The 27,495-nt window shown below is 46.1% G+C and overlaps 1 protein-coding gene across 1 annotated transcript in view; it reads left to right on the top strand.

The window, feature by feature from the left end:
• Nucleotides 1–27,495, top strand: part of LOC115118725 (immunoglobulin superfamily DCC subclass member 3-like) — a 144,977-nt gene that overhangs the window by 102,570 nt on the left and 14,912 nt on the right. The window contains exons 5-7 of the mRNA XM_065013047.1: nucleotides 4,088–4,225; nucleotides 12,837–12,995; nucleotides 17,296–17,461. Coding sequence (XP_064869119.1) covers nucleotides 4,088–4,225; nucleotides 12,837–12,995; nucleotides 17,296–17,461 — 463 coding nt within the window. The remainder of the gene's footprint in view (nucleotides 1–4,087; nucleotides 4,226–12,836; nucleotides 12,996–17,295; nucleotides 17,462–27,495) is intronic.

Below are 27,495 nucleotides of genomic sequence, written 5' to 3'. Positions count from 1 at the left end.
GCAAGCTCATTAGCATAACACAACGTTAACTATTCATGAAAATCGCAAATGAAATGAAATCAATATGCTAGCTCTCAAGCTTAGCCTTTTGTTAACAACACTGTCATCTCAGATTTTCAAAAATATGCTTCTCAACCATAGCAAAACTAGCATTTAGCATTTAGCGTTAGCATTTAGCATTAGCATTTAGCGTTAGCATCAGCAGGCAACATTTTCACAAAAACCAGAAAAACATTCAAATAAATCATTTACCTTTGAAGAACTTCGGATGTTTTCAATGAGGAGACTCTCAGTTAGATAGCAAATGTTCCGTTTTCCTGAAAGATTATTTGTGCAGGAGAAATCGGTCCGTTTGGTGCGTCACGTTTGGCTACCATAAAAAAACGAAAATTCAGTTATCCAAACGCCGAACCATTTTCCAAATTAACTCCATAATATCGACTGAAACATGGCAAATGTTGTTTAGAACCAATCCTCAAGGTGTTTTTCACATATCTCTTCGATGATATATGGTTCGTGGAAGTGTCCTTTCCCCTCTGAATCGCATGGCAAAATGCATGCAGCTGAAGATTACGCAACAATTTAGACAAAGGACACCGGGCGGACCCCTGTCAAATGTAGTCTCTTATGGCCAATCTTCCAATGATATGCCTACAAATACGTCACAATGCTGCAGACATCTTGGACGAACGGCAGAGAGCTTAGGTTCATTGAACACACATTCACAGCCATATAAGGAGACGATGGGAAACAGAGCCTCAAAAATTCTGCTAATTTCCTGTTTGAGGTTTCATCTTGGTTTCGCCTGTAGCATGAGTTCTGTGGCACTCACAGATAATATCTTTGCAGTTTTGAAAACGTCAGTGTTTTCTTTCCAAAGCTGCCAATTATATGCATACTCAAGCATCTTTTCGTGACAAAATATTGCGCTTAAAACGGGCACGTTTTTTTTATCCAATAATGACATAGCGCCCCCATAGGTTGAAGAGGTTAAAGGCACTTTAGTATTGCCAGTGTAACAGCATAGCCTCCGTCCCTCTCCTCGCTCCTCCCTGGGCTCGAACCAGCAGCACAACAACAACAGCCACCACATCGAAGCAGCATTACCCATGCAGAGCAAGGGGAACAACCACCCCAAGGCTCAGAGCGAGTGAAGTTTGAAACGCTATTAGCACGCGCTAACTAGCCAGCCATTTCACTTCGGTCACACCAGCCTCATCTCGGGAGTTGATAGGTTTAAAGTCATAAACAGCGCAATGCTTGACACACAACGAAGAGCTGCTGGCAAAACGCACGAAAGTGCTATTTGAATGAATGTTTACCCGCCTGCTTCTGCCTACCACCGCTCAGTCAGATACTTAGATACTTGTATGCTTGTATGCTCAGTCAGATTATATGCAACACAGGACACGCTAGATAATATCTAGTAATATCATCAACCATGTGTAGTTAACTAGTGATTATGATTGATTGTTTTTTATAAGATAAGTTTAATGCTAGCTAGCAACTTACCTTGGCTTACTGCCTAACAGTCTCCTTGTGGAGTGCAACGAGAGAGAGGCAGGTCGTTATTGCGTTGGACTAGTTAACTGTACGGTTGCAAGATTGGATCCCCCGAGCTGACAAGGTGAAAATCATGTTCCTAGGCCGTCATTGAAAATAAGAATGTGTTCTTAAATGACTTGCCTAGTTAAATAAAGATGAAATAAAGGTGTAAAAAAAATCTGTAAATCAGCGCCCAAAAATAACGATTTCCGATTGTTATGAAAACTTGCAATCGTCCCTAATTAATCGGCCATTCTGATTAATCGGTCGACCTCTAATATATACATACATACATACATACATACATACATACATACATACATACATACAGTGGGGCAAAAAGTATTTAGTCAGCCACCAATTGTGCAAGTCCTCCCACTTAAAAAGATGATAGAGGCCTGTAATTTTCATCATAGGTACATTTCAACTATGACAGACAAAATGAGAAAAAGAAATCCAGAAAATCATATTGTAGGATTTTTAATTGATTTATTTGCAAATTATGGTGGAAAATAAGTATTTGGTCACCTACAAACAAGCAAGATTTCTGGTTCTCACAGACCTGTAACTCCTTCTTTAAGAGTCTCCTCCGGAGACACCTGAAACCCCACCTCTTTAAGGAATACCTAGGATAGGATAAAGTAATCCTTCTCACCCCCCCCCCCCCCTTAAAAGACCTAGATGCACTATTGTAAAGTGGCTGTTCCACTGGATGTCATAAGGTGAAAGCACCAATTTGTAAGTCGCTCTGGATAAGAGCGTCTGCTAAATGACTTAAATGTAAATGTAAATGTCCTCTGTCGTCCACTTGTTACGGCAGGGTAGCCTAGTGGTTAGAGCGTTGGACTAGTAACCGGAAGGTTGCAAGTTCAAACCCCCGAGCTGACAAGGTACAAATCTGTTGTTCTGCCCCTGAACAGGCAGTTAACCCACTGTTCCTAGGCCGTCATTGAAAATAAGAATTTGTTAATTTGTTAATAAAGGTTACCTGTATTAATGGCACCTGTTTGAACTTGTTATCAGTATAAAAGACACCTGTCCACAACCTCATACAGTTACACTCCAAACTCCACTATGGCCAAGACCAAAGAGCTGTCAAAGGACACCAGAAACAAAATTGTAGACCTGCACCAGGCTGGGAAGACTGAATCTGCAATAGGTAAGCAGCTTGGTTTGAAGAAATCAACTGTAGGAGCAATTATTAGGAAATGGAAGACATACAAGACCACTGATAGTCTCCCTCGATGTGGGGCTCCACGCAAGATCTCACCCCGTGGGATCAAAATGATCACAAGAACGGTGAGCAAAAATCCCAGAACCACACGGGGGGAATCCTGCAGTGCCAGACGTGTCCCCCTGCTTAAGCTGGGGGACACGTCTGTCCAGGCCCGTCTGAAGTTTGCTAGAGAGCATTTGGATGATCCAGAAGAAGATTGGGAGAATGTCATATGGTCAGATGAAACCAAAATATAACTTTTTGATAAAAACTCAACTCGTCGTGTTTGGAGGTTGCATCCAACGCTGAGTTGCATCCAACGAACACCATACCTACTGTGAAGCATGGGGGTGGAAACATCATGCTTTGGGGCTATTTTTCTGCAAAGGGACCAGGACGACTGATCCGTGTAAAGAAAAAAATGAATGGGGCCAAGTATCGTGAGATTTTGAGTGAAAACCTCCTTCCATCAGCAAGGGCATTGAAGATGAAACGTGGCTGGGTCTTTCAGCATGACAATGATCCCAAACACACCGCCCGGGCAACGGAGGAGTGGCTTCGTAAGAAGCATTTCAAGGTCCTGGAGTGGCCTAGCCAGTCTCCAAATCTCAACCTCATAGAAAATCTTTGGAGGGAGTTGAAAGTCCGTGTTGCCCAGCAACAGCCCCAAAACATCACTGCTCTAGAGGAGATCTGCATGGAGGAATGGGCCAAAATACCAGCAACAGTGTGTGAAAACCTTGTGAAGACGTACAGAAAACATTTGACCTCTGTCATTGCCAACAAAGGGTATATAACAAAGTATTGAGATATACTTTTGTTATTGACCAAATACTTATTTTCCACCATAATTTGCAAATAAATTCATAAAAAATCCTACAATGTGATTTTTTGGATTTTTTTTCCTCATTTTGTCTGTCATCGTTGAAGTGTACCTATGATGAAAATTACAGGCCTCTCTCATCTTTTTAAGTGGGAGAACTTGCACAATTGGTGGCTAACTAAATACTTTTTTGCCCCACTGTATGTATGTATGTATGTATGTATGTATCTATGTATGTATGTATTAGAGGTCGACCGATTAATCAGAATGGCCGATTAATTAGGCACAATTGGTGGCTGACTAAATACTTTTTTGCCCCACTGTACATACATACACACACACATACACATCCCTGGACACCCACCCAACACACAAATATGTGGCTATGCATCATCTCACACAGTGTCATCGCCAAGATGATGCAGAACAGTGAAATCCAATTAAATGTTGCAATCCATAAAGCTCTTGCACGCTCACGCTTGCGTCACTCTCTTCTCCCCCAGTATCCCAGTCTTCTGTTTACAAAGAGCCCATGATCCTCGTGGGTCCTGAAAACCTCACTCTCACCGTTCACCAGACGGCCATCTTGGAATGTGTTGCCACAGGATATCCCCGCCCCATCGTGTCATGGAGCAGGCTTGGTAAGACCAAAACCCCGCTGTCTCTTTTACATCAAATCAAAGCTGCAGCCTTCAGGGTGCTGAACAGGGGTTAAACCCCCCTGCCTCTCAGGCCTTAAGGGCTAAGAACCCTTCTATCTTCCACAAGGTTCCATGTTAGATTACTTGTCTAGTTTGCAATCATCCGAAACCCGACTTACATCACTACTGCAGCTGACATAAAACCATGTCACCATAGTAGTATAGCTGAATTATATAAACATTTATATAAAGCACACAGGCAAAATACAGAGATTGAAGAGGACATTCTGTTAAACGGGATATTTTGATACATTAAGATACAGCGGCTTTGTGTGTGAAATTGGTCATGGTGTGCTGCCTTCACTGCATACACGGATCCCATTGTTTCCCAGATGGATCCAAATGATTTGGAATGTTGAAAGCCTATTTACCAGACATTATTATCTTGCTGACCTTGATATAAATGAATGGAGAAAAAAGCTGTGTTCAGTGACTGCTTCTAATGTGGTACAGCACAGTGATTAAGTAGGCTACTGCTGTCCAGTGTGTATTTGTGTGTGTTTTTGTACGCACGTACAGTTGTGTGGATGTGTGTGTGTGCATGTATGTATGTGTGTCTGGGTTAGCTCATCTCTGCATTGTGTACATACGTGTAGTATGTTCCTTTATGTCATGTCTAATAGAACATTCATCTTCTGTACCAATGATGCAGGGGATTGCAGCCTATATGAGTCTTTGCGGGGCTAAACACAATCTTATTTTTTGATGAATGCATTCTTTACTCTCCTGGTAGAGAGGAACCTCTAAAGTGAGTAAGTGACACACGGTGGGAGATCCACCATAATTGCTTAGAGGTGTTGAGCCCAGGCAGGATTCAGCCCCCCACATTTTAAACGTTCCTCTTGGCTATCACTCAGACTCTGCCGCTACCAATTTTGCAATCTGATATTTGTTTTTCATAGCTATTATCCAATCTGATTTGCTGTTCAAAATGTAAATTGCAGCCCCTCCCCAACCAGAGAGGAGCCATAATCAGATTGTGGATATTGCCTTGCACGATGTTGCTGTAATTAAATGCTGACAGGATGGGATTTCAACAGGGGCGTCATGCAGCCATTATTTTAGAGGGGGCACAAAGTATGTAAAGATGGAGGGGGTGGTATAGTTTGAGAATTTTGCATTTTTTCAAACACATGAAAAACAGCTTTTTCCTGCAATCTAGACCCATAATAATTATTGCCTAATTTTATGTAAAAAAATATATATCAAATCAAATTGTATTGGTCAAATACACATATTTAGCAGATGTTATTGTGGGTGTAGCGAAATGCTTGTGTTCCTAGCTCCAACAGGGCAGTAATATCTAGCAATTCACAATAATACACACAAATCTAAAATTCATGAATTGAATTGAGAAATATATAAATATTAGGACGAGCAATGTCGGAGTGGCATTGATTAAAATATAGTAGAATACAGTACATACATATGAAATGAGTAAAGCAGCATGTAAACATTATTAAAATGACTAGTGTTCCATTATTAAAGTGACCAGTGATTCCATGTCTATGTACATAGGGCAGCAGCCTCTAAATTGTAGGTTTGAGTAACCGAGTGGTGGCCGGCTAGTGATGGCTATTTAACAGTCTGATGGCCTTGAGATAGAAGCTGTTTTTCAGTCTCTCGGTCCCAGCTTTGATGCACCTGTACTGATCTTACCTTCTGGATGATAGCGGGGTGAACAGGCAGTGGCTCGGGTGGTTGATGTCCTTAATTGTCTTTTTGGTCTTCCTGTGACATCGGGTGCTGTATGTGTTCTGAAAGGCAGGCAGTGTGCCTCCGGTGATGGATTGGGCAGACTGCACCACCCTCTGGAGAGCCCTGCGGTTGCGGGCGGTGCAGTTACCGTACCAGGCAGTGATACAGTCCGACAGGATGCTCTCAATTGAACATCTATAAAAGTTTGTGAGGGTCTTAAGGGCCAAGCCAAATTTCTTCAGCCTTCTTCACCACAATGTCTGTGAGGGTGGACCATTTCAGATTGTCAGTGATGTGTATGCCGACTAACTTAAAGCGTTTTACCTTCTCTACTGTTGATGTGGATAGGGGTGTGCTCCCTCTGCTGTTTCCTGATGTCCATGATCAGCTCCTTCATTTTGTTGACATTGAGGGAGAGGTTATTGTCCTGGCACCACTCCCCCAGGGCCCTCACCTCCTCCCTGTAGGCTGTCTTGTCATTGTTGGTAGTCAGGCTTACTACTGTTGTGTCGTCTGCAAACATGATGATTGAGTTGGAGGTGTGCGTGGCCACGCAGTCATAGGTGAACAAGGAGTACAGGAGGGGGCTGAGCATGCGCCCTTGTGGGGCCCCTGTGTTGAGGATCAGCAAAGTGGAGGTGTTGTATCTTACCTTCACCACCTGGGGTCGGCCCGTCAGGAAGTCCAGGACCCAGTTGCACAGAGCACCTTTAAGAACGGGGACAGTATAACCGGAGAGAGCCATGATTCTGTGAAACAGAGTATGTTGTCCCTGATGTCTAGCTGGAAGGAGATCCTCGCCCTGAGCTCGACTACTTTATAGTCCAGAGACTGAATATTAGCGAGTAATATACTCAGAAGCGGTAGATGGCGTGCACGCCTCGTGAGTCAGACTAGAAGTCCACTCTGAATACCTCTCTCCACCGGCGGCGTATTGGAGCAGCCTCTGGGATAAGTTAAATTCACCTGGGAGGTGAGAATGAAGGGTCCAGTTCGGGAAAGTCGTATTCCTGGTCGTAATGCTGGTGAGTTACCGCCGCTCTGATATCCAAAAGTTATTTCCGGCTGTATGTAATAACACAAAAAAAATTCTGGTCTAATAAAGTAAGAAATTACACACAAACAAATCTAAATACTGCAACGTTGCTTAGGAGCTAGAAGCAGAGCTGTCGTGTCTGTTGGCGCCATCTCTATATATGATTTTCTGCATAGGTTATCTAAGCATACCTTCTTTAGCTTTTCAATTGTAATTTTAATTAATGATGTACATTGATTCTTTAAAGGTGCAATATCGAGAAATTGCTCTGCCATTTCCTGGTTGCTCAAATTCAAATAAGGGCCTCCCGGGTGGCGCAGTAGTCTATAAGGCTAGCTGTGCCACCAGAGATTCTGGGTTCGAGTCCAGGCTCTGTCGCAGCCGGCCGCAACCGGGAGGCCCATGGGGCGGTGCACAATTGGCCCAGAGTCGTCCGGGTTAGGGAGGGTTTGGCCGGCAGGGATATCCTTGTCTCATCGCGCACTAGTGACTCCTGTGGCGGGCTGGGCGCAGTGCATGCTGACCAGGTCGCCAGATGTTTCCTCCGACACATTGGTGTGACTGGCTTCCGGGTTGGATGGGCATTGTGTCAAGAAGAAGGGCGGCTTGGTTGGGTTGTGTTTCGGAGGACGCATGGCTCTCGACCTTCGCCTCTCCTGAGTCCGTACGGGAGTTGCAGCGATGAGACAAGACTGTAACTACTACCAATTTGATAACATGAAATTGGGGAGAAAAAAGGGGTTACATAAAAATTTAAATACATTTAAAAAATTTAAATAGTTCACCCAATTTCAGTTTGTGACAAACAAGCAATGCATAGTGTAGAGAATCATTGTACAATATAACCTGCTGTGAAACATCTTTTTGTATTTTCAGCTGTTTGAAGTTGGTGTACAATACTAAAATAAAAGACCCCAAAACGGAACTTAAAACTTCTTAAGGCTAGGGGGCAGTATTTTGAAGTCCGGATGAAAAGTGTGCCCAAAGTCAACTGCCTGCTACTCTGGCCCAGAAGCTAGGATATGCATATAAGTAGTAGATTTGGATAGAAAACACTCTGACGTTTCTAAAACTGTTAGAATAATGTCTGTGAGTATAACTGATTTGGCAGGTGAAAACCTGAGCACAATCCATCCAGGGAAATTTATTTTTGTGGTCATTGTGTTTTCCAATTGTTTTCTAATTTCCTATTTATGAGGAACCTGGTTGCAGTTCCTATGGCTTCCACAAGATGTCAACAGTCTTTAGAAATTGGTTGATGTTTTTCTTTTGAGAAATGAAGAGTTAGTGCTATTCATTGTAAGTGTCACTACAGATGGACTCTACTGTGTTGGTGAGCGTGAACTGGAACGCGCTTCACAATGTTTTTATCCGGTATTAGAAACAGTGTATTCCGTCTTAAATTTGATAGATTTTTTACGTTTACGAGGTTGGATTAGGAACGTTGTTTGAAATGTTTGGACCAAGTTTATAGGTAATTTATTAGATACTTTGTAGGCATGTTGGGCGAGTTGAAACCGGTGTATTTCTGAATCAAATAAATTGACATTTTTGGGACATAAAGAAGGACATTATCAAACAAAAGGACCATTTGTGATGTTTCTGGAAACATTTTGGAGTGCCAACAGAAGAAGATCTTCAAAGGTAAGGCATTAATTATATCGCTATTTCTGACTTTTGTGGCGCACCTGTCTGATTGAAATATGATTTTCATGTGTTTGTTTGCCTTTTTGAAATCTGACACAGCGGCTGGATTAACAAGAAGTTAAGCTTTATTTTGATGTGTAACATATATATGTTCGTGAATGTTGAATATTGATATTCCTGTAGTTTGAATTTGGCGCGTTGCCATTTCACTGGATGTTGTCAAATCAATCCCGCTAAAGGGATTGGCACGTGAAGGGATCCATAAGAGGTTAAGACCGGGAAGCATAGAAATCACAAGCACACATAGCACACATAGAGCACACATAGAACAGATCAACCGCTTCTTAGACTTGCTTTCGATGAAAATGACAGATCTATTACTCACATTTCTATGTAAATTTGGTCAGGTTGCCCTAAAAGTTACATATTGCAGCTTTAAGAACTTTTATGCCTTAGATGTTTACTAGAACTACCACACCGGTATATAGTACAATAACCCAATATTTAAAGCTATTTTAGTATTTTCTAAAGTCTAGCAACCTTGCCTGCAGGCAAGCCAGCAGAGATAGTTATACAAGCTACTCTATCTTGAGTTATAGCCTGAAATGGCTCGGTAGCTAATTATGAGGTTGGGAGATTGGGAACCTATCTGGGCTAGCTAAAGCCAACTTGATAAAATTGCTAGGTGACTAGTATTACAGAGAAACAACAACATTTTTTGTTTTATTTATTCATCAAAAAGGAATCAATAGGCCACATAGCTTGATCAAATTCATGTACAAACATTCCTCCTGTGAGTCCTGCCCATCACCGGCAGTTAAAATCAAAATCTCCTCCGCTGACGTAGCATATCTTTGCTCTGTGGTGCATCTGGGAAGAATGGGGGGTGATAGTCAGTATGTCCCCTCTGCAAAATACTGCTGACAGATCTTTTTTATAAATAATGATGATGAAGCGGGGGCTTCAAAAAAAAGTTATTAATTTAACATCTGAAAAATGTAAAAACAGGACAAATCTGAGGGGGCACGTTTCCTTGTGGGCATGACGCCTCTGGATTTTAGTGTATTAGATTACAGGGAGTGACGGCCTGGGGATAAGCTGGATAATGAATTTAATAGATTCACATCAGTCATTCCTTAATGCCAGAGTTTGTTTGGAGCTTTTCATTCATCAGCACTGGTGCTCTCTGGGCTACTTTTTGCTGGCTCTCTGCCTGCTTTGACACTAACTACATTACAGACTGACATAGAGATAGCGGCATCCATTCAGACAGCACACACACACACACACACACACAGACAGATAGAGACCGAGAGAGAGATCAAGTTTCTATGAGAGAGAGTGTGTCTGGAGAGATACGAGGTAGCCATGGAGGAACTGTAAACTGTGTCCAACTCTGTTGATTTTACAGTTCACTCAGCAGCTAGCCCGACTTGAGTCAGGCTTATTGTAGAGGGGTAATAACACCCATTATATGGTTCACAGTTGTTTAGCCACTCCTAGCTGAGTCCCTTTAGTTATGACACTGGACTGGGGCTGGGAGTGGGAGGGTCAGGCTGAGAGCCTGAGGCTTGCACTTAATAGTACCATGGAGCATGTTTAAGTTATACTGTTCTAGCCATAGCTTCTACTACAGTCGATAAGAAACTCCACTTGCTGACATAGCTGACCAGGCTGTTTCAATTGGATTGTAAATATGTCTGAATAATAGGTTCCTATGTTCTACTGAAAATCCTGTAGCCTACAGCCCACTGCTGGTGCTATTCGCTGCAACTACAAGAACACAGAAAGGGCTGAGGTTTGTATATTCTATTTTGAAGGCATTCTCGTGAACTCTGTCTGGATGCACTGTCCACCTTTTTCCATTCTCGTGTTTCTCTTCAGCCCACAGTGCATTGTCTTGTCGAGGTCCAGGTTTGTGGAGTGTTTCCAAATGCCCCTCCCTTTCCTTGTGGTGGCTCTGCTCAGATGCACACAGTGTTCACAGAGGAGATGTGTGTTGCCCTCCTATAAAAGGCCTGGGCCAGACCATATGGCCCCAGTCTCTGGCTGGCTGGCTAGCTGTCTGCTAGCTGTCTGTTTGAAGATGTGAGGAGAGGAGGATGGCCAGTCTGCTTTCTCTGCAGGCTTTTAGCATAGCGGCCATGTCCCCCGCACAGCCCTTTAACACTCTAAGCCGGGACACACAAGACGCAGATGTTACAAAGATAGAGAGGGACTGAAATATCTTCAGCTGTGCCATGTCTTTGTTGGTCCTACCCCCATTATAAGGCCATTGAAATAGGAAGAGACAGAGAGCAGGACAGGGTATTTGATGGAGGGACAGAGGGGAGTGGCAGCCTAGCTTATCCATGTAGCTCTGCCTGCTCAGAGGGCATTTCCCCAGTTTAAAGCATGGTGTGCCTAAGGCAGTAGAGGGCTTTGTCAAACCGTGAGATCAAACTGGTGTGTGTGCGTGTGCATGTATGTGTGTGTGTCACTAGCCTGTCAGAGCGGGGTGGGGAGGACGGGACTGGGGATGTAAAACAGACCCCCTCACACACACATACAATTACACACACTAACACATAATGGAGTCGTGGCAACATAGTTCTTCTGCGTCACTGACTGTGTCGGCGTGGCCTTGGCCCTCACCCAATACACTCGCCTCGTTTGCACACCTTTCTACTAAATATGGTGATTCTCACAAGACGTGCTCTGTCACACTTGTGAGAACTGCTCTGATATTTACTGTGGAATGTGTTTTTCAGCGGTATAGGGCAATTTTATTGACTTCATTTTATTTTTACAGGGACAGTGCACATCAATCAACGTTTCAGTAAAAGTGCCGGTTTTAGCCAGCCGGCTAATTTTCAACCGCAGTCCCTGGGCAGGTTATTAAAAACAATTACAACATAGACAATCATTGAGCAGTGAGCACACGCAGAGCAACATAGGACAAGCAAGACGTAGCATACAGACAGAGCAACATAGGACAAGCAAGACGTAGCATACAGACAGAGCAACATAGGACAAGCAAGACATAGCATACAGACAGAGCAACATAGGACAAGCAAGACATAGCATACAGACAGAGCAACGTAGGACAAGCAAGACGTAGCATACAGACAGAGCAACATAGGACAAGCAAGACGTAACATACCGACAGAGCAACATAGGACAAGCAAGACGTAACATACCGACAGAGCAACATAGGACAAGCAAGACGTAGCATACAGACAGAGCAACATAGGACAAGCAAGACATAACATACAGACAGAGCAACATAGGACAAGCAAGACGTAACATACAGACAGAGCAACATAGGACAAGCAAGACGTAGCATACAGACAGAGCAACATAGGACAAGCAAGACATAGCATACAAACAGAGCAACATAGGACAAGCAAGACGTAACATACAGACAGAGCAACATAGGACAAGCAAGACGTAACATACCGACAGAGCAACATAGGACAAGCAAGACATAGCATACAGACAGAGCAACATAGGACAAGCAAGACGTAAAATACCGACAGAGCAACATAGGACAAGCAAGACATAGCATACAGACAGAGCAACATAGGACAAGCAAGACGTAGCATACAGACAGAGCAACATAGAACAAAAAGCAACAAAACAAAATCCATAAAAGCAACAAAGTGTTTCCACACCTCACAAGCTACAGACTACAGACATGGAAAGCGGCAACACACAGCTAGGGACCATGTTCACAAATCTGATTGACCTTTAGCCATGTCTTCATGTTTTTTGTGAAAGTGTGATAGGTGGTGCAGTTATGTGTGTCTGATGGCAGTGTATTCCAGACATGGGAAGCTCTCACAGAGAAAACGGATTTACTAAATTTGCTTTTCCTTAAGGGAACTATACAGTCACCTCTAGCGTCTCCTCTTCTCCAGCGTATATATATTTTGTGTACATTATAGTATGTTTAATCAATCATTTATCTCCCTTGGTATTTTTATAGCCTTTTTTAGTATATTTAAAGTGTTTTTTATTTTTTATTCTAAGCTAACTCAGCTAATTTGCTATCTCACTACTTTCCTCCTCTTCTCTCTCTTTCTCTATCTCTATCCCTTCCCTAATTTCATCTCCTGTCCTATTCCCTACTCTCCTCCCCTCCCTTCCTTTCCTCCTCTTCTCTATTCTCCTCCTCTCCTCTCTCCTCAGATGGCCGTCCGATAGGTGTGGAGGGCATCCAGGTGCTGGGTACAGGGAACCTGATGATCACAGATGTCGGGGTCCAGCACTCTGGCGTCTACGTCTGCGCTGCCAACAAACCAGGGACCCGTGTACGCAGAACCGCTCAGGGACGTCTGGTGGTCCAAGGTGAACCTTTAGTTACACACCCACTCAGGATAGTGTGTGTGTGTGTGTGTGTGTGTGTGTGTGTGTGTGTGTGTGTGTGTGTCAGTGGAGGTTGGTGGGAGGAGCTATAAGAGGATGAGCCCATCCTCTTATAGCTCCTCCCACCAGCCTCCACTGGTGTGTTTATGTGTGTGATTTTGAATGGAAATCAATTTTAGGTCCCCACAAGGTTAGTAAAACAAATGTGTGTGTGTCTCATTCGCTGCGCAATTTTCTTACACATTTTTTACCAGTTGGAGGTGGTTAGTAGCAGGAGGCATTCAGCGTGTTCCTCACATGCCTATCAGCCAAAGAACCAGCCAATAGCAATACTGCTCCCAGTCAATATTTCATTGAAACTTCCTGTCTGTTGTTAGACAAGGCCCTGCTATAGAAGGCTCTGGAAGAAAGCCATGCTGTTGATTATGTGTCGATGTCTATGGTTTCTTTATCGATCAGTGAAAACTAGAACGCGCCCTCAGCTAACGATCTGGTACGATATACAATACATGTGTTTTATGATAAGAAACGAAAAGGCTAAAGCCTTGCTGTGGACACAGCCTTCAAGAAGCATTGCTTCATATTCTCATGGCAGAAATGTTCTCCTGGACGTATTTCACAGTCGGGGCGCATATGACTGACTGACTGTCTGGCTATGAGAGGGTTGTTATGGTGATAAGGCCTCGGTGACTGTATAGAGTAGCAGCATACATGCGACTCTCTCCCGCCGTCCGGCCGAATGTTTTGATCAGAGTAAGGTAGGCTGTTGCTTAAGAGAATTGATGTAATCTTCCTGGCCAGATGGTTGGCACAGCGGCCCTCTGCTCACTGCACTACCCTTCATTTACCTGAGAGAGAGAGAGAGAGAGAGGATTGAAAGACGGAGAGCGAAAGATAGAGAGGGAATGGGGGAAAGAGTGCTGATCAGACCCGCACCACAATTGCACATCAATACTCTCCCTGACCCACCATCCCCCTGCCTCCCTCCAGCCCTTCCCTCCAGCCCCTACTCACATACACACAGCCTCTAAAGAGCAAACAGAGAGAGATGGAGAGAGAGAGATGAAAAGGGAGAGAGAGAGAGAGATGGAGATGGAGAGATGAAAAGGGAGTTGGACAGGAGGGTCGAGCCAACCTAATCCTCATCATACCACAGTGCCTAGAATGGTGTGAATTTCAGGTCCCGCACTTTTACTGACAGGGTGACAGTATGGAGATTGCTGAGATTAGAAAACCATCGTAACACCTCTTCTCTTAAGATGAGAATTAGATGGATAGAGGATGCTAAATAACTAGAACTAGAAAGGGGAGGGTTTATTTACAGGAAGATAGTATATATAGAGGATGCTAAATAACTAGAACTGGAAAGGGAAGGGTTTGTTTACATGAAGATAGTTTAGATAGAGGATGCTAAATAACTAGAACTAGAAAGGGGAGGGTTTGTTTACAGGAAGATAGTATAGATAAAGGATGCTAAATAACTAGAACTAGAAAGGGGAGGGTTTGTTTACAGGAAGATAGTATAGATAGAGGATGCTAAATAACTATAACTGGAAAGGGAAGGGTTTGTTTACAGGAAGATAGTTTAGATAGAGGATGCTAAATAACTAGAACTGGAAAGGTGAGGGTTTGTTTACAGGAAGATAGTATAGATAGAGGATGCTAAATAACTAGAACTGGAAAGGGGAGGGTTTGTTTACAGGAAGACAGTAGGGTTGGTAATGGCTCACATCAACACCATTATCCCAGAAACCCTAGACCCACTTCGATTTGCATACCGCCCAAACAGATCCACAGATGATACAATCTCTATTGCTCTCCACACTGCCCTTTCCCACCTGGACAAAAGGAACACCTACGTGAGAATTCTATTCATTGACTACAGCTCAGCGTTCAACACCATAGTGCCCTCAAAGCTCATCACTAAGCTAAGGATCCTGGGACTAAACACCTCCCTCTGCAACTGGATCCTGGACTTCATGACGGGCCGCCCCCAGGTGGTGAGGGTAGGTAGCAACACAACTGCCACGCTGACCCTCAACATTGGAGCTCCCCAGGGGTGCGTGCTCAGTCCCCTCCAGTACTCCCTGTTCACCCACGACTGCATTGCCAGGCACGACTCCGATACCATCATTAAGTTTTCAGATGACACAACAGTGGTAGGCCTAATCACCGACAATGACAAGACGGCCTATAGGGAGGAAGTCAGAGACCTGGCTGGGTGGTGCCAGAATAACAACCTTATCCCTCAACGTAACCAAGACTAAGGAGATGATTGTGGACTACAGGAAAAGGAGGACCGAGCACGCCATTCTCATCGACGGGGCTGTAGTGGAGCAGGTTGAGAGCTTCAAGTTCCTTTAGAGCCCACATCAACAACAAACTAGAATGGTCCAAACACACCAAGACAGTCGTGAAAAGGGAATGACAAAACCTATTTCCCCTCAGGAAACAATTTTTTTTTGGCATGGGTCCTGAGATCCTCAAAAGGTTCTACAGCTGCAACATCGAGAGCACTGGTTGCATCACTGCCTAGTACGGCAATTGCTCGGCCTCTGACTGCAAGGCACTACAGAGTGTAATCCGTACGGCCCAGTACATCACTGGGGTTAAGCTGCCTGCCATCCAGGACCTCTACAGCAGGCGGTGTCAGAGGAATGCCCTAAAAATTGTCAAAGACCCCAGCCACCCCAGTCATAGACTGTTCTCTCTACTACCGCATGGCAAGCAGTGCTAAGTGTAGGACAAAAAGGCTTCTCAACAGTTTTTTCCCTCCAAGCCATAAGACTCCTGAACAGGTAATCAAATGGCTACCCGGACTATTTGCATAGTTAATGTGTCGCAGCATCGTAAAAACAAGGGCTGGGGGGGGCTGCTATATTGGCTAACCAGGCTATCTTCATTGTGTCCCGCTACCCACCAACCCCTCTTTTACGCTACTGCTATTCTCTGTTCATCATATATGCATAGTCACTTTAACCATATCTACATGTACATACTACCTCAATCAGCCTGACTAACTGTCTGTATGTAGCCTCGCTACTTTTTATAGCCTCGCTCCTGTATATAGCCTGTCTTTTTACTGTTGTTTTATTTCTTTACTTACCTATTGTTCAACTAATACCTTTTTTTGCACTATTACTGTAAGTAAGCATTTCACTGTAAATACCTGTTGTATATGGCGCACGTGACAAATAAACTTTGATTTGATTTGAGATAGAAAGATTAGAACCAGAAGGATAGCTGACTGGCAAATAAACCTGCTGAAGGGAAAATAGTTGCTGATTGTGGGAATGATCTCATTCTAAATTACAACTAGATGATCCCTAATTGCGGTCTAATTGTCTTCCCACTCATTAGGAAGTTATTATGAAAAGAACTCTTTTCATATATGAAAATATTGATGCGGCTAATAATACCTGCAGCTATGAATAATGAGGGGAGATAATTACCCCAACAGAAATAACAACAAACCGCTCTGATCAGATCCGGAGGAGTGTAATCACACATTTGAGGCGAAACTAAACACTGTTTAATTAAGAGGTAATAGAGATTTGCATTACCTGTAGCTTTGTGTCAATTAGCGCAAACGGAGCATGGCTCATAGCTCAAAGAGAGGAGGGAAAGAATGACTCTGAGGGAGGGAGGGAGGGAGGGAGGGAGGGAGGGAGGGAGGGAGGGAGGGAGGGAGGGAGGGAGGGATCATTGGCTGGAGGCTGAAGGTCAGTAGCTGTGAAATTGTGCAACACTGAAAGACTTTCGGGAAAGATACTGTATCTGCACTGCATTGCCTTTCACTCAGTTTATGTGTTCTATACCAGTTATTCTGCATTTGTGAATAGATTCCCTGTTCTCTCCTCTTCCTCCTCCTCCTCCCTTTTTGTGTTCCTAGATCTTGCTTCTCAGTTCCAATGACGATAATCTGATCCTCAGCTAATAATTGTTATGCTAAACTCTGTCTCTAATCCCCCTCCCCCACACACAATCTAATTCTGATCAATGTGATTAGGCTGGATTAAGCCCAGGATAATAAGCCTTTATTCCTCTCTCCCCTTTTATAATTCCCTCTAGAAGGCTCTGGGAGCTTCCTGCTTTTTCAAAATACCTTGGTAGCTTATGTTTTCTGACCACTGGTGAAAAATCATAGTTGTTGTGCAGCATAGTATGGGGAATGAGAAAGACCCTGTCAGCAGGTTACTGTATCTGTGTAAGCAAGGCACTTTATATTCAGTTAGTAAGTAGCCCACTATCTGTCTTTCTTTTTCCTCTGCGTCTGCCACAGCCCCGGCAGAGTTTGTGCAGCCTCCTCAGTCCATCTCCCGGCCGGTGGGCACCACTGCTATCTTCACCTGCCAGGCGCAGGGCGACCCTGTGCCCCAGCTCACCTGGCTGAAGAACGGGCAGATCCTGGAGCCTGGAGGGCACGTCAAGCTCAGGAACAACAACACGTGAGTTAACGTACAGCCATGGAGATACATATACTAAGTGTGTTCTATTGAATTGTGTGCTGAAAGCAACAGGGACTGTACTCATTCTGTATGGTAATAACACTATATCCGTTCATGCATGCAGCCATCCATCCACTGTAACAAAGCTACATGCCATATGTGCATGGCTGGCAGTGTCGTCGGCGTAATCAAACGATCCATTATTTCTGATCTACTGCGCTAATGAAACAGCTGGCCAAGATGTCTGCCAAGAGATACACTGTCTTGTTTTAAATGGAGCTGTGACATTACATTACGAGGGTATCTATCGAATCACTGCTGGACCGGCTCCCAAGGCTGTCCGGTGGAATTTCCAGGAACAGAACAGAAGGCCCGGCCAGTGTTTTGTGTCATTTAACATTCTCCATAAGAGCGATGACGAGGCCAGGTTACTGTGTTTAGTGTTGTGTTGGGCGGGTTGGGGCAGGCAGGGAGAGACGGGAGGGTTGTAATGAGCCTGGGATTGGCCTCGCTCCAGGTCTAGGAGAGTGGCTCTGTGTCGTGATAATGATTCAAGTCTGCTACTGTATTTGGAGCTTTGCTGTTTTGTTGTCCTGAGTGGTTGTCACCACCGGTGTTTCCCCAGAACTGTTAAACACGGAGCCAGACAGCCTGGTGGCCGGTGTCAGAATGCTTCTCATTCAGGTCAAAGAGTAGTCTCCAAACATAGCTAGGAGTTATAGCTCAGTAATATCTCAGGTGACTGGATGCTTGGATGGTTGTCCTGAATTTGGTGCGCATACTTTTCAAGGTATTCTGTCAATGTCCTGCGTGTGTTTGGATGTTTTCCAGTTGAAGATTTCACAGCACCTATTCCCTATACAGTGCACTGCTTTTGACCAGAGCCCATAACACAAAGAATATAGTATGTCATTACATATGAGGCAGATCTATATTTGTTCACGCAGACAGGGGAGATCGTATTATGCATACATTCTAACTGTCAGCCTCTGAAAGATTTATAGGTTAGGTGCGTTTCTGGCTGTGGGAAATGAAAGAAATTCTGTTCTATATACAGGTTTATTATGCGAGATAAGTTCAGTGCTGTACACCAGCTGTGTTTTGCAAGAGTGAGAATCCGTGTGTGTTAATATTTATAAATGCAACGGATGGTGAAGTGATTACATTACTTATGCACAAGAAAATCAATAAAGCGGGACAGTGAAGTTCATGTAAATGATGCAGGTGTTCCAGACCTAGTGGTACATGGGGAGAGAGAGGCCGAGGCACTACCATCACTCAGACACACTGTTCTCCTCTACCAGCCACAGAGATAGAGAGAGAGAGGCCGAGGCACTACCATCACTCAGACACACTGTTCTCCTCTACCAGTCACAGAGATAGAGAGAGAGAGGCCGAGGCACTACCATCACTCAGACACACTGTTCTCCTCTACCAGCCACAGAGATAGAGAGAGAGGCCGAGGCACTACCATCACTCAGACACACTGTTCTCCTCTACCAGTCACAGAGATAGAGAGAGAGAGGCCGAGGCACTACCATCACTCAGACACACTGTTCTCCTCTACCAGTCACAGAGATAGAGAGAGAGAGGCCGAGGCACTACCATCACTCAGACACACTGTTCTCCTCTACCAGTCACAGAGATAGAGAGAGAGAGGCCGAGGCACTACCATCACTCAGACACACTGTTCTCCTCTACCAGCCACAGAGATAGAGAGAGAGGCCGAGGCACTACCATCACTCAGACACACTGTTCTCCTCTACCAGCCACAGAGATAGAGAGAGAGGCCGAGGCACTACCATCACTCAGACACACTGTTCTCCTCTACCAGCCACAGAGATAGAGAGAGAGAGGCCGAGGCACTACCATCACTCAGACACACTGTTCTCCTCTACCAGACACAGAGATAGAGAGAGAGAGGCCGAGGCACTACCATCACTCAGACACACTGTTCTCCTCTACCAGCCACAGAGATAGAGAGAGAGGCCGAGGCACTACCATCACTCAGACACACTGTTCTCCTCTACCAGCCACAGAGATAGAGAGAGAGAGGCCGAGGCACTACCATCACTCAGACACACTGTTCTCCTCTACCAGTCACAGAGTAAGAGAGAGAGAGGGGCCAGGCAGAGAGAGAGAGGCCGAGGCACTACCATCACTCAGACACACTGCTCTCCTCTACCAGTCACAGAGTAAGAGAGAGAGAGAGGGCCAGGCAGAGAGAGAGAGGCCGAGGCACTACCATCACTCAGACACACTGCTCTCCTCTACCAGTCACAGAGTAAGAGAGAGAGAGAGGGCCAGGCAGCGAGAGAGAGGGCCAGGCAGAGAGAGAGGGGCCAGGCAGAGAGAGAGAGGGCCAGGCAGAGAGAGAGAGGGCCAGGCAGAGAGAGAGAGGGACAGGCAGAGAGAGAGGGGGCCAGGCAGAGAGAGAGAGGGCCAGGCAGAGAGAGAGGGGCCAGGCAGAGAGAGAGACGGCCAGGCAGAGAGAGAGAGGGCCAGGCAAAGAGAGAGAGGGCCAGGCAGAGAGAGAGAGGGCCAGGCAGAGAGAGAGAGGGCCAGGCAAAGAGAGAGAGGGCCAGGCAGAGAGAGAGAGGGCCAGGCAGAGAGAGAGAGGGCCAGGCAGAGAGAGAGGGGCCAGGCAGAGAGAGAGAGGGCCAGGCAGAGAGAGAGGGCCAGGCAGAGAGAGAGGGGCCAGGCAGAGAGAGAGGGGCCAGGCAGAGAGAGAGGGGCCAGGCAGAGAGAGAGAGGGCCAGGCAGAGAGAGAGGGGCCAGGCAGAGAGAGAGAGGGCCAGGCAGAGAGAGAGGGCCAGGCAGAGAGAGAGAGGGCCAGGCAGAGAGAGAGAGGCCAGGCAGAGAGAGAGGGCCAGGCAGGGAGAGAGAGGGCCAGGCAGAGAGAGAGAGAGAGCGAGAGCGCACATTAGGTGCTGGAGTTGGATGGCTGAAGCAGACTGTGTTGTAGGGAAAGAGTGATGGAGAGAAAGAGAGATGGAGAGGGGTTAGAGGGCAGCCTAGTGATAGACCTCCACCTGACACTGCTCTGCATCTCTCTGGAGCCTCTCATGCATCACACCCACTACGCTGGGACTGGTTTAGTATGGAGGCTAGAGTTCCAGCACCAGCATTAGCTAATTGGCTGATAAACTGAGGTAGCCGAACAGGAAATGTAGCCAGCCCAGTCATTTATGGAACATAACTTTTCGTGGCGTCCTAACTTACTGTTGTGAGGTAAGTGTTTGGGTGCGAGGCTGGTAGCTTACCTCATTGCTATTCTGATACATTCCTACAGCCCATCGTACGTCTCCATCTGGTGCGCTACAGTATTAGTTCTACAGAACAGTCTACAGGACTCACTCTCTTGGTTGGGCGAGCAGTGCAGGCCCAGTTCAAGCCCAGTTCAAGCCCAGTTCAAGCCCCAGTTCAAGCCCCAGTTCAAGCCCCAGTTCAAGCCCCAGTTCAAGCCCAAGTAGCCCTTATTTTCTGTTGTCGTCACAGCAGATCCTGCTGTTTTCAAATTCCTATGGAGGAGTGAATGAAAGGATAGACAACCACATTCAACAGGCCCCAGTCTTCCCTACAGGTGCAAGGCAGAGGTAATGATATGCCCCTCCAGCTCACAGTTTAACAGTTTCTGCTGTTATATAGATATCTTGTATCTGATATTGGAGGTCTGCCTCTGTGCATGATTACCTAGCAGTGTGAGATTTTAATTTGAATGTTCCACCATCCCTAGCAGTGTGTGTGTGCGTGTGTGTGTGTGAGGAAATGTATTGGTTTAAATGTGCTGGGAAATGGAAAAACATCTTATTGCAATCCGTGCGTGTAACGGTAGGCAGGCTATCAACACACCACCCACTACTTTGCAATGTGAGCTGGAGGCAGTATGAATTTTGAAAACATATATTTAATAGTTTGAAGCCTGAACGGTTTACTTCATATTATGAGCCATGTCTTACCTTGCTTCAAAGTAGCCGAGGCAAAATCCAACCATCGAAACGTGGAGAAAATCATTTCTCTGCTGAACTTGAACTTTCTTTCATTGTTGAGAAACCAAAAGCACAATCCCAGTCATATTAACAACCCATCCTCGTTGTTGCATCTTTAGATTTCCCCCTCTTAAGTTTCTAACTGAGATTTTCATTCCTGTCACATATGGAACAGCTCTCATCAGGTGAACTGTTTAGAATGGTGTTTTCCCACTAATTGCATTTTGGCAAATATTTTATTGGCTTCTTCATTACAGGAATTGCATGTTCTGTTCAGATGAATTACCATAATCTAAATGTGATTTATTTATTTCTGAGCACAGTGGGTAGACACCCTAATTGGTTACACAACCAATTCATATGGGTCCGGTAAATGTCTCAAATGGCCAGTAAATTAAAATCTTCCCGGTCACGTTGTTTCGATGCCACATGTTCCTAACGGAAACCCTGGTGTGTCTGTGTGAGTGGATGGAGGAATGGTTGGAAGTCCCTGTGCATGACTGTTCCTACAAATGGAAGGGACAACACCAGAGACATGCACATACTGCACATTGTTCCCTACAGCTTTCTCTCATGCTGCTGACCTGCCAGAGAGGATAGGATAAGAAAGAATGGGGATCGATTGTGTATTTTACTCACGTGCATGCACACACATTAATCAAAGAACACACGTACGCACACACACATTCACATGCATACATACACACACATATCAAACATGCAAATTCTCCTGTGCATTACCCTTTAGACTGTCTCCCTGCAGCACACTGTAACCAATTACACACTGTGACAGTCTGACTGGTGTGAACTCTGTGTGAGCTAAGATGGTGTCACAATAAATTCAGATTGGCAGCTAATGCAAATATAACAGTAGGATTATATTGTTTTGACCAGGGACTTTACTTAGTGTGTGTGTGTGTGTGTGTGTGTGTGTGTGTGTGTGTGTGTGTGTGCGTGTGTGCTGGATGTTGGTTGGTTGACGTAGACGGGCAGAGAGTTGATGTTCTTCTCACGCAGGGCACTCAGGGGTGGTCACGGGCTGTTCCATAAACGTGAAACACCATTACCCCAGTAAAGGTGCTTCGCTGACCTCCATCAGAATCATGGCCTCAGAATGTGCTGCCCTGTCCGTTTTCAGGGGAGTACGACACTTATGAAAGGACTGTTAATAGGAATATCTAAACCAGCCTGGCCCATCCATGATGTAGTCAGGATCATCTGAACCAGTAGGTATCAAACACAGTCAGGCAGTGAATTGAAATTGCAGAGTAACATCTGAATCTGGGTAGAATGTCAGCCGACAGTAGTAAATGTTGTAGAAATGGCATGATTTGTGGAATAGTTTTGACTTGTGAGGGTTGACTGTAAACTGAGGGCGAGACTAATCTTCTCCTATGTTTTTATGGGGATTGAAGACTTCTATGATTTATTTGTGTGAGTCAATTTCAGTGAAGAGATGTGTCCTACTCCCTCTAGGAATATTCCACTGGGCTGCATATTTTGTGTGTAGCTGAACCTATTAAAAGGGAACTATGTTTTCCTTTTTTTCCTGTTTTCATTCTGTGGAAGCCCCGTTTTGTGATTCCAGCGAGCTGGGACCTGGGCATTGGCCTTGACCTCTAACCCTGTCTGCAATCAGTCATTTCCGTGGGCTTTCCGTGAGACAGCTCATTGCTCCTCCCTCTTCAAAGCCCCTGCTCTCCCCCCTCCCCTCTCCCCCTGTTCCCTCCTTCTTCCCTTTTTCCCCTCCCTCCCTCCCTCTCTCTAGTTTAGCCTTTCACAGGCCTTCGTTCAGTGACAACATTGCAAACTCGGCCCCAGTGGCTGAACAACAGAAACCTCCCACGCCCCCAGCCCACTGAACCCAGTTAGCCCGCACAGCTTCCTATCCCTAGCCCAGTGAGGCTACCCTATCCCCAGCCCAGGGAGCCCACCCTTGCCTCAGCCCCAGCCCAGTGAGCCTGCCCTAGCCCCAACCCAGTGAGCCCACCCTAGCCCCAGCCTAGTAAGCCTACCCTAGTCCCAGCCCCAGCCTAGTGAGCCTACCCTAGCCCCAGCCCAGTGAGCCCACCCTAGCCCCAGCCTAGTAAGCCTACCCTAGTCCCAGCCCCAGCCCAGTGAGCCTACCCTAGCCCCAGCCCAGTGAGCCTACCCCAGCCCAGTGAGCCTACCCTAGCCCCAGCCCAGTGAGCCTACCCTAGCCCCAGCCTAGTGAGCCTACCCCAGCCCAGTGAGCCTACCCTAGCTCCAGCCCAGTGAGCCTACCCCAGCCCCAGCCCAGTGAGCCTACCCTAGCCCCAGCCCAGTGAGCCTGTCCCAGCCCAGTGAGCCTACCCTAGCCCCAGCCCAGTGAGCCTACCCTAGCCCCAGCCCAGTGAGCCTACCCTAGCCCCAGCCTAGTGAGCCTACCCCAGCCCAGTGAGCCTACCCTAGCCCCAGCCCAGTGAGCCTACCCCAGCCCCAGCCCAGTGAGCCTACCCTAGCCCCAGCCCAGTGAGCCTACCCTAGCCCCAGCCTAGTGAGCCTACCCCAGCCCAGTGAGCCTACCTAGCCCCAGCCCAGTGAGCCTACCCCAGCCCCAGCCCAGTGAGCCTACCTAGCCCCAGCCCAGTGAGCCTACCCTAGCCCCAGCCTAGTGAGCCTACCCCAGCCCAGTGAGCCTACCCTAGCCCCAGCCCAGTGAGCCTACCCCAGCCCCAGCCCAGTGAGCCTACCCTAGCCCCAGCCCAGTGAGCCTACCCTAGCCCCAGCCTAGTGAGCCTACCCCAGCCCAGTGAGCCTACCCTAGCCCAGTGAGCCTACCCTAGCCCCAGCCCAGTGAGCCTACCCTAGCCCCAGCCTAGTGAGCCTACCCTAGCCCCAGCCCAGTGAGCCTACCCCAGCCCCAGCCCAGTGAGCCTACCCTAGCCCCAGCCTAGTGAGCCTACCCCAGCCCAGTGAGCCTACCCTAGCCCCAGCCCAGTGAGCCTACCCCAGCCCCAGCCCAGTGAGCCTACCCTAGCCCCATCCACAGTCCAGTGAGCCTACCCTAGCCCCAGCCCAGTGAGCCTACCCTATCCCCATCCCCAGTGCAGTGAGCCTACCCCAGCCCCATCCCCAGTGCAGTGAGCCTACCCCAGCCCCATCCCCAGTGCAGTGAGCCTACCCTAGCCCCATCCCCAGTGCAGTGAGCCTACCCTAGCCCCATCCCCAGTCCAGTGAGCCTACCCCAGCCCAGTGCAGTGAGCCTACCCTAGCCCCATCCCCAGTCCAGTGAGCCTACCCCAGCCCAGTGAGCCTATCCTAGCCCCATCCCCAGTCCAGTGAGCCTACCTAGCCCCATCCCCAGCCCAGTGAGCCTACCCCAGCCCCATCCCCAGCCCAATGAGCCTACCCCAGCCCCATCCCCAGCCCAGTGAGCCTACCCTAGCCCCATCCCCAGCCCAGTGAGCCTACCCTAGCCCCATCCCCAGTCCAGTGAGCCTACCCTAGCCCCATCCCCAGTCCAGTGAGCCTACCCTAGCCCCAGTCCAGTGAGCCTACCCAGTTCCAGCCCCCTCACCCAGACTGGGGGGATCCATCAATCGGTGAAGTGGCCTTGAACTGATGAGTAAATGATGCTGTCAACCTGCCGGTCTGTCATGACAGCAAGGCCAGGCAGATGGCCCAAACACAGATCTTTTCTTCCCCACTCACACACACACTCTGCCCAAAACACTGACTCACGCTCTCTCTTTCTGCTTCTAAGATGCTCTCTCTCTCTCTCTCTCTTCATTTTTTATCCCTTTATCAGGAATGCTTTTCTCTCTCTCGCTCTCTTTCCGGGAGCTCTTTCTCTCAGTTTCTCTCTCGCTCTCTCTTCAAAGCCTTTGTGCGTTGGTTGTCCTCCTGTGTGATGCCATTGTTCCTCTGACTGCAGTAGCTATAGATTCTTTCTTCCTCCAGTCAAAGACTCTCTGTGGGATCTGTCAGATGATGGGCACAAACCCAGAGAGCAGCCGCATCCGGTTCCTCAGTCTGCCTGCCTACCCAGTGGTTGGTAGTCAGAGCTGCTGAAGAGAGTTCAGCACAGGAGTCACGTTATAAGTCTGGTCTCAGACACATCCACCCTCAAAGCATAAGGTCTCTGGGAAGAGAGGCAGGAATTTCGCTAGCTGAGTGCTCAACTCTGTTCTCTTATATGGTCGTGGGATTTTCGAGCAACAACACTGATTCTAGTAAAAATGTCAATTCAAATGAAATTCAAAGGCATTTGATTTGTCGCGTACACATATTTTGCAGACGCTGTCGCGGGTGTAGCGAAATGCGTGTTCCTAGCTTCAACAGTGCAGTAATACCTAACAATACAAAACAACACAGGCAAATTCAACAAATGAAAAGAAAGGAATTAAGAAATATATAAATAGTAGAACAAGCAATGTCGGCGTCTGGAATCGAAATATACATGTACAGTGTGATGGTGTCTATAGACATTATGGGCAGTATATGAATAGAACATTAGTGTACAGCAGTAGTTGTATGAGCCTTGATTAGAATACAGTATATACATATGAAGACGGTTAAACAGTATGTAAACATTAGATTCGGAAAACACTTACCTGTACTTATGTTTGTCCTATACCATTGCGGTGCTGAAATTCATACTTTAATTTTTTATTTTTTATAGTGAATACAGCTACCTACCTTTCCCTCATTGCTTGTACTATGTAAGTCGAGATTCAATTGGGTCCGTGCAATCCGGGATCCTTGGGATGTAAAATGTCTCTAATGTCCGGTAAATTAAAATGTTGCCGGTCAAATGTCCGGCGCCCCCTTTTGGAGAAGGAGAAGGAAGATGTGCCTCAGGAGGGTTTTGACTAGAAAGCATTCAGTTTTTGTCAGATTTGACTTTTCGTAGCAGGCTAGTACAACTTACGCAGCAGGTTAGGAGAATTAGGTTCACGTGGGGAAAAGGGGTAGGGTGAGCTAAATGCAAAAAAAATGCATTCTTTCTAGCCATGACCCATCAGGAGAGTGAAACTAGACAGACCCGGTGAGATTGATTCCTCTCTGGAATAATGGCCCTCTCTGTCTCTCTCTCTCTCTCTCTTCTCTCTCTCTTTGTCTCTCTCTCTCTCTTTGTCTCTCTCTTTCAATCTCTCTCTCTCCACTGAAACCAGTGGACCACTGAAGCCGCTCATTCATATACCATCAATTATTAAAAGGTAATCGAATGATCCACTCATCATACTTCATACAGTATAATGGTCATTGAACTGTAAGACCAACACCAGTCCCCTTCACTTGTGAAACGTCAGGTATATAAAGTCACTGTCCTTTACTTCTGTAATTAAACTGGACTAAATTCTCTTTCCTCATGGTTTCTCATATAGTACCATAATATGAGTCATAATACCCATAAAACCTAACGGTCAAACAGGGAAATGGTTCCAATCGTTTTTCCACCATTAGTTTTTCCCATAGGGGATTTTAAAATAAGGGCCGTGTTTCATGCAAGCTTGCCCTGGTGTGATGTTTTGATAAACGTGCAAACCTCTATTTACCCCCAACAAATTAAATGCGAATTTGCTGATAATGTGGCTATCATAAAGAACTGCAAATGCCATGATGATCTGGACGAGACTGACAAATCGAGGCAAGGTAAGAATCTCTGGATTAACTATCTAATGTTAGCAATATGTTGTAATTAATAAATTGGCAGTGTTTTTTTTAATTGACCTGTTAGCAAACATGCCAGGTAGAGATGGCGTGCAGGATCTTGCCGGGATTTGTAATCTTGCATGCTGTCTACTTTGATGCTAATTTTATGTTCAAATCTGAGAGCTGAATATATTGATAAAAGTCACCTTGTCCGAGAGAGATTGACATGGTAATCAAAACGTCATGCCAGGGTAAGCCTACACGAAACACAGCCCTTATTTTAAGTGTTTCTAACATCCCCTATGGGAAAAACTATTGGAACCATTTCCTTGTTTGACCGCTAGGTTTTATGGGTATTATGACACCTCCACTGTGGGGTTCTATTGTGAGGAGTACAGTATAGGCATTTCCATTTAAGTCAGTTTC

This window comes from Oncorhynchus nerka, linkage group LG28, assembly GCF_034236695.1.
Source record: "Oncorhynchus nerka isolate Pitt River linkage group LG28, Oner_Uvic_2.0, whole genome shotgun sequence".
Lineage (NCBI taxonomy): Eukaryota > Metazoa > Chordata > Actinopteri > Salmoniformes > Salmonidae > Oncorhynchus > Oncorhynchus nerka.
Note: the sequence above shows the minus strand (reverse complement) of the source record. Positions and strands in the feature narration are given on the sequence as shown.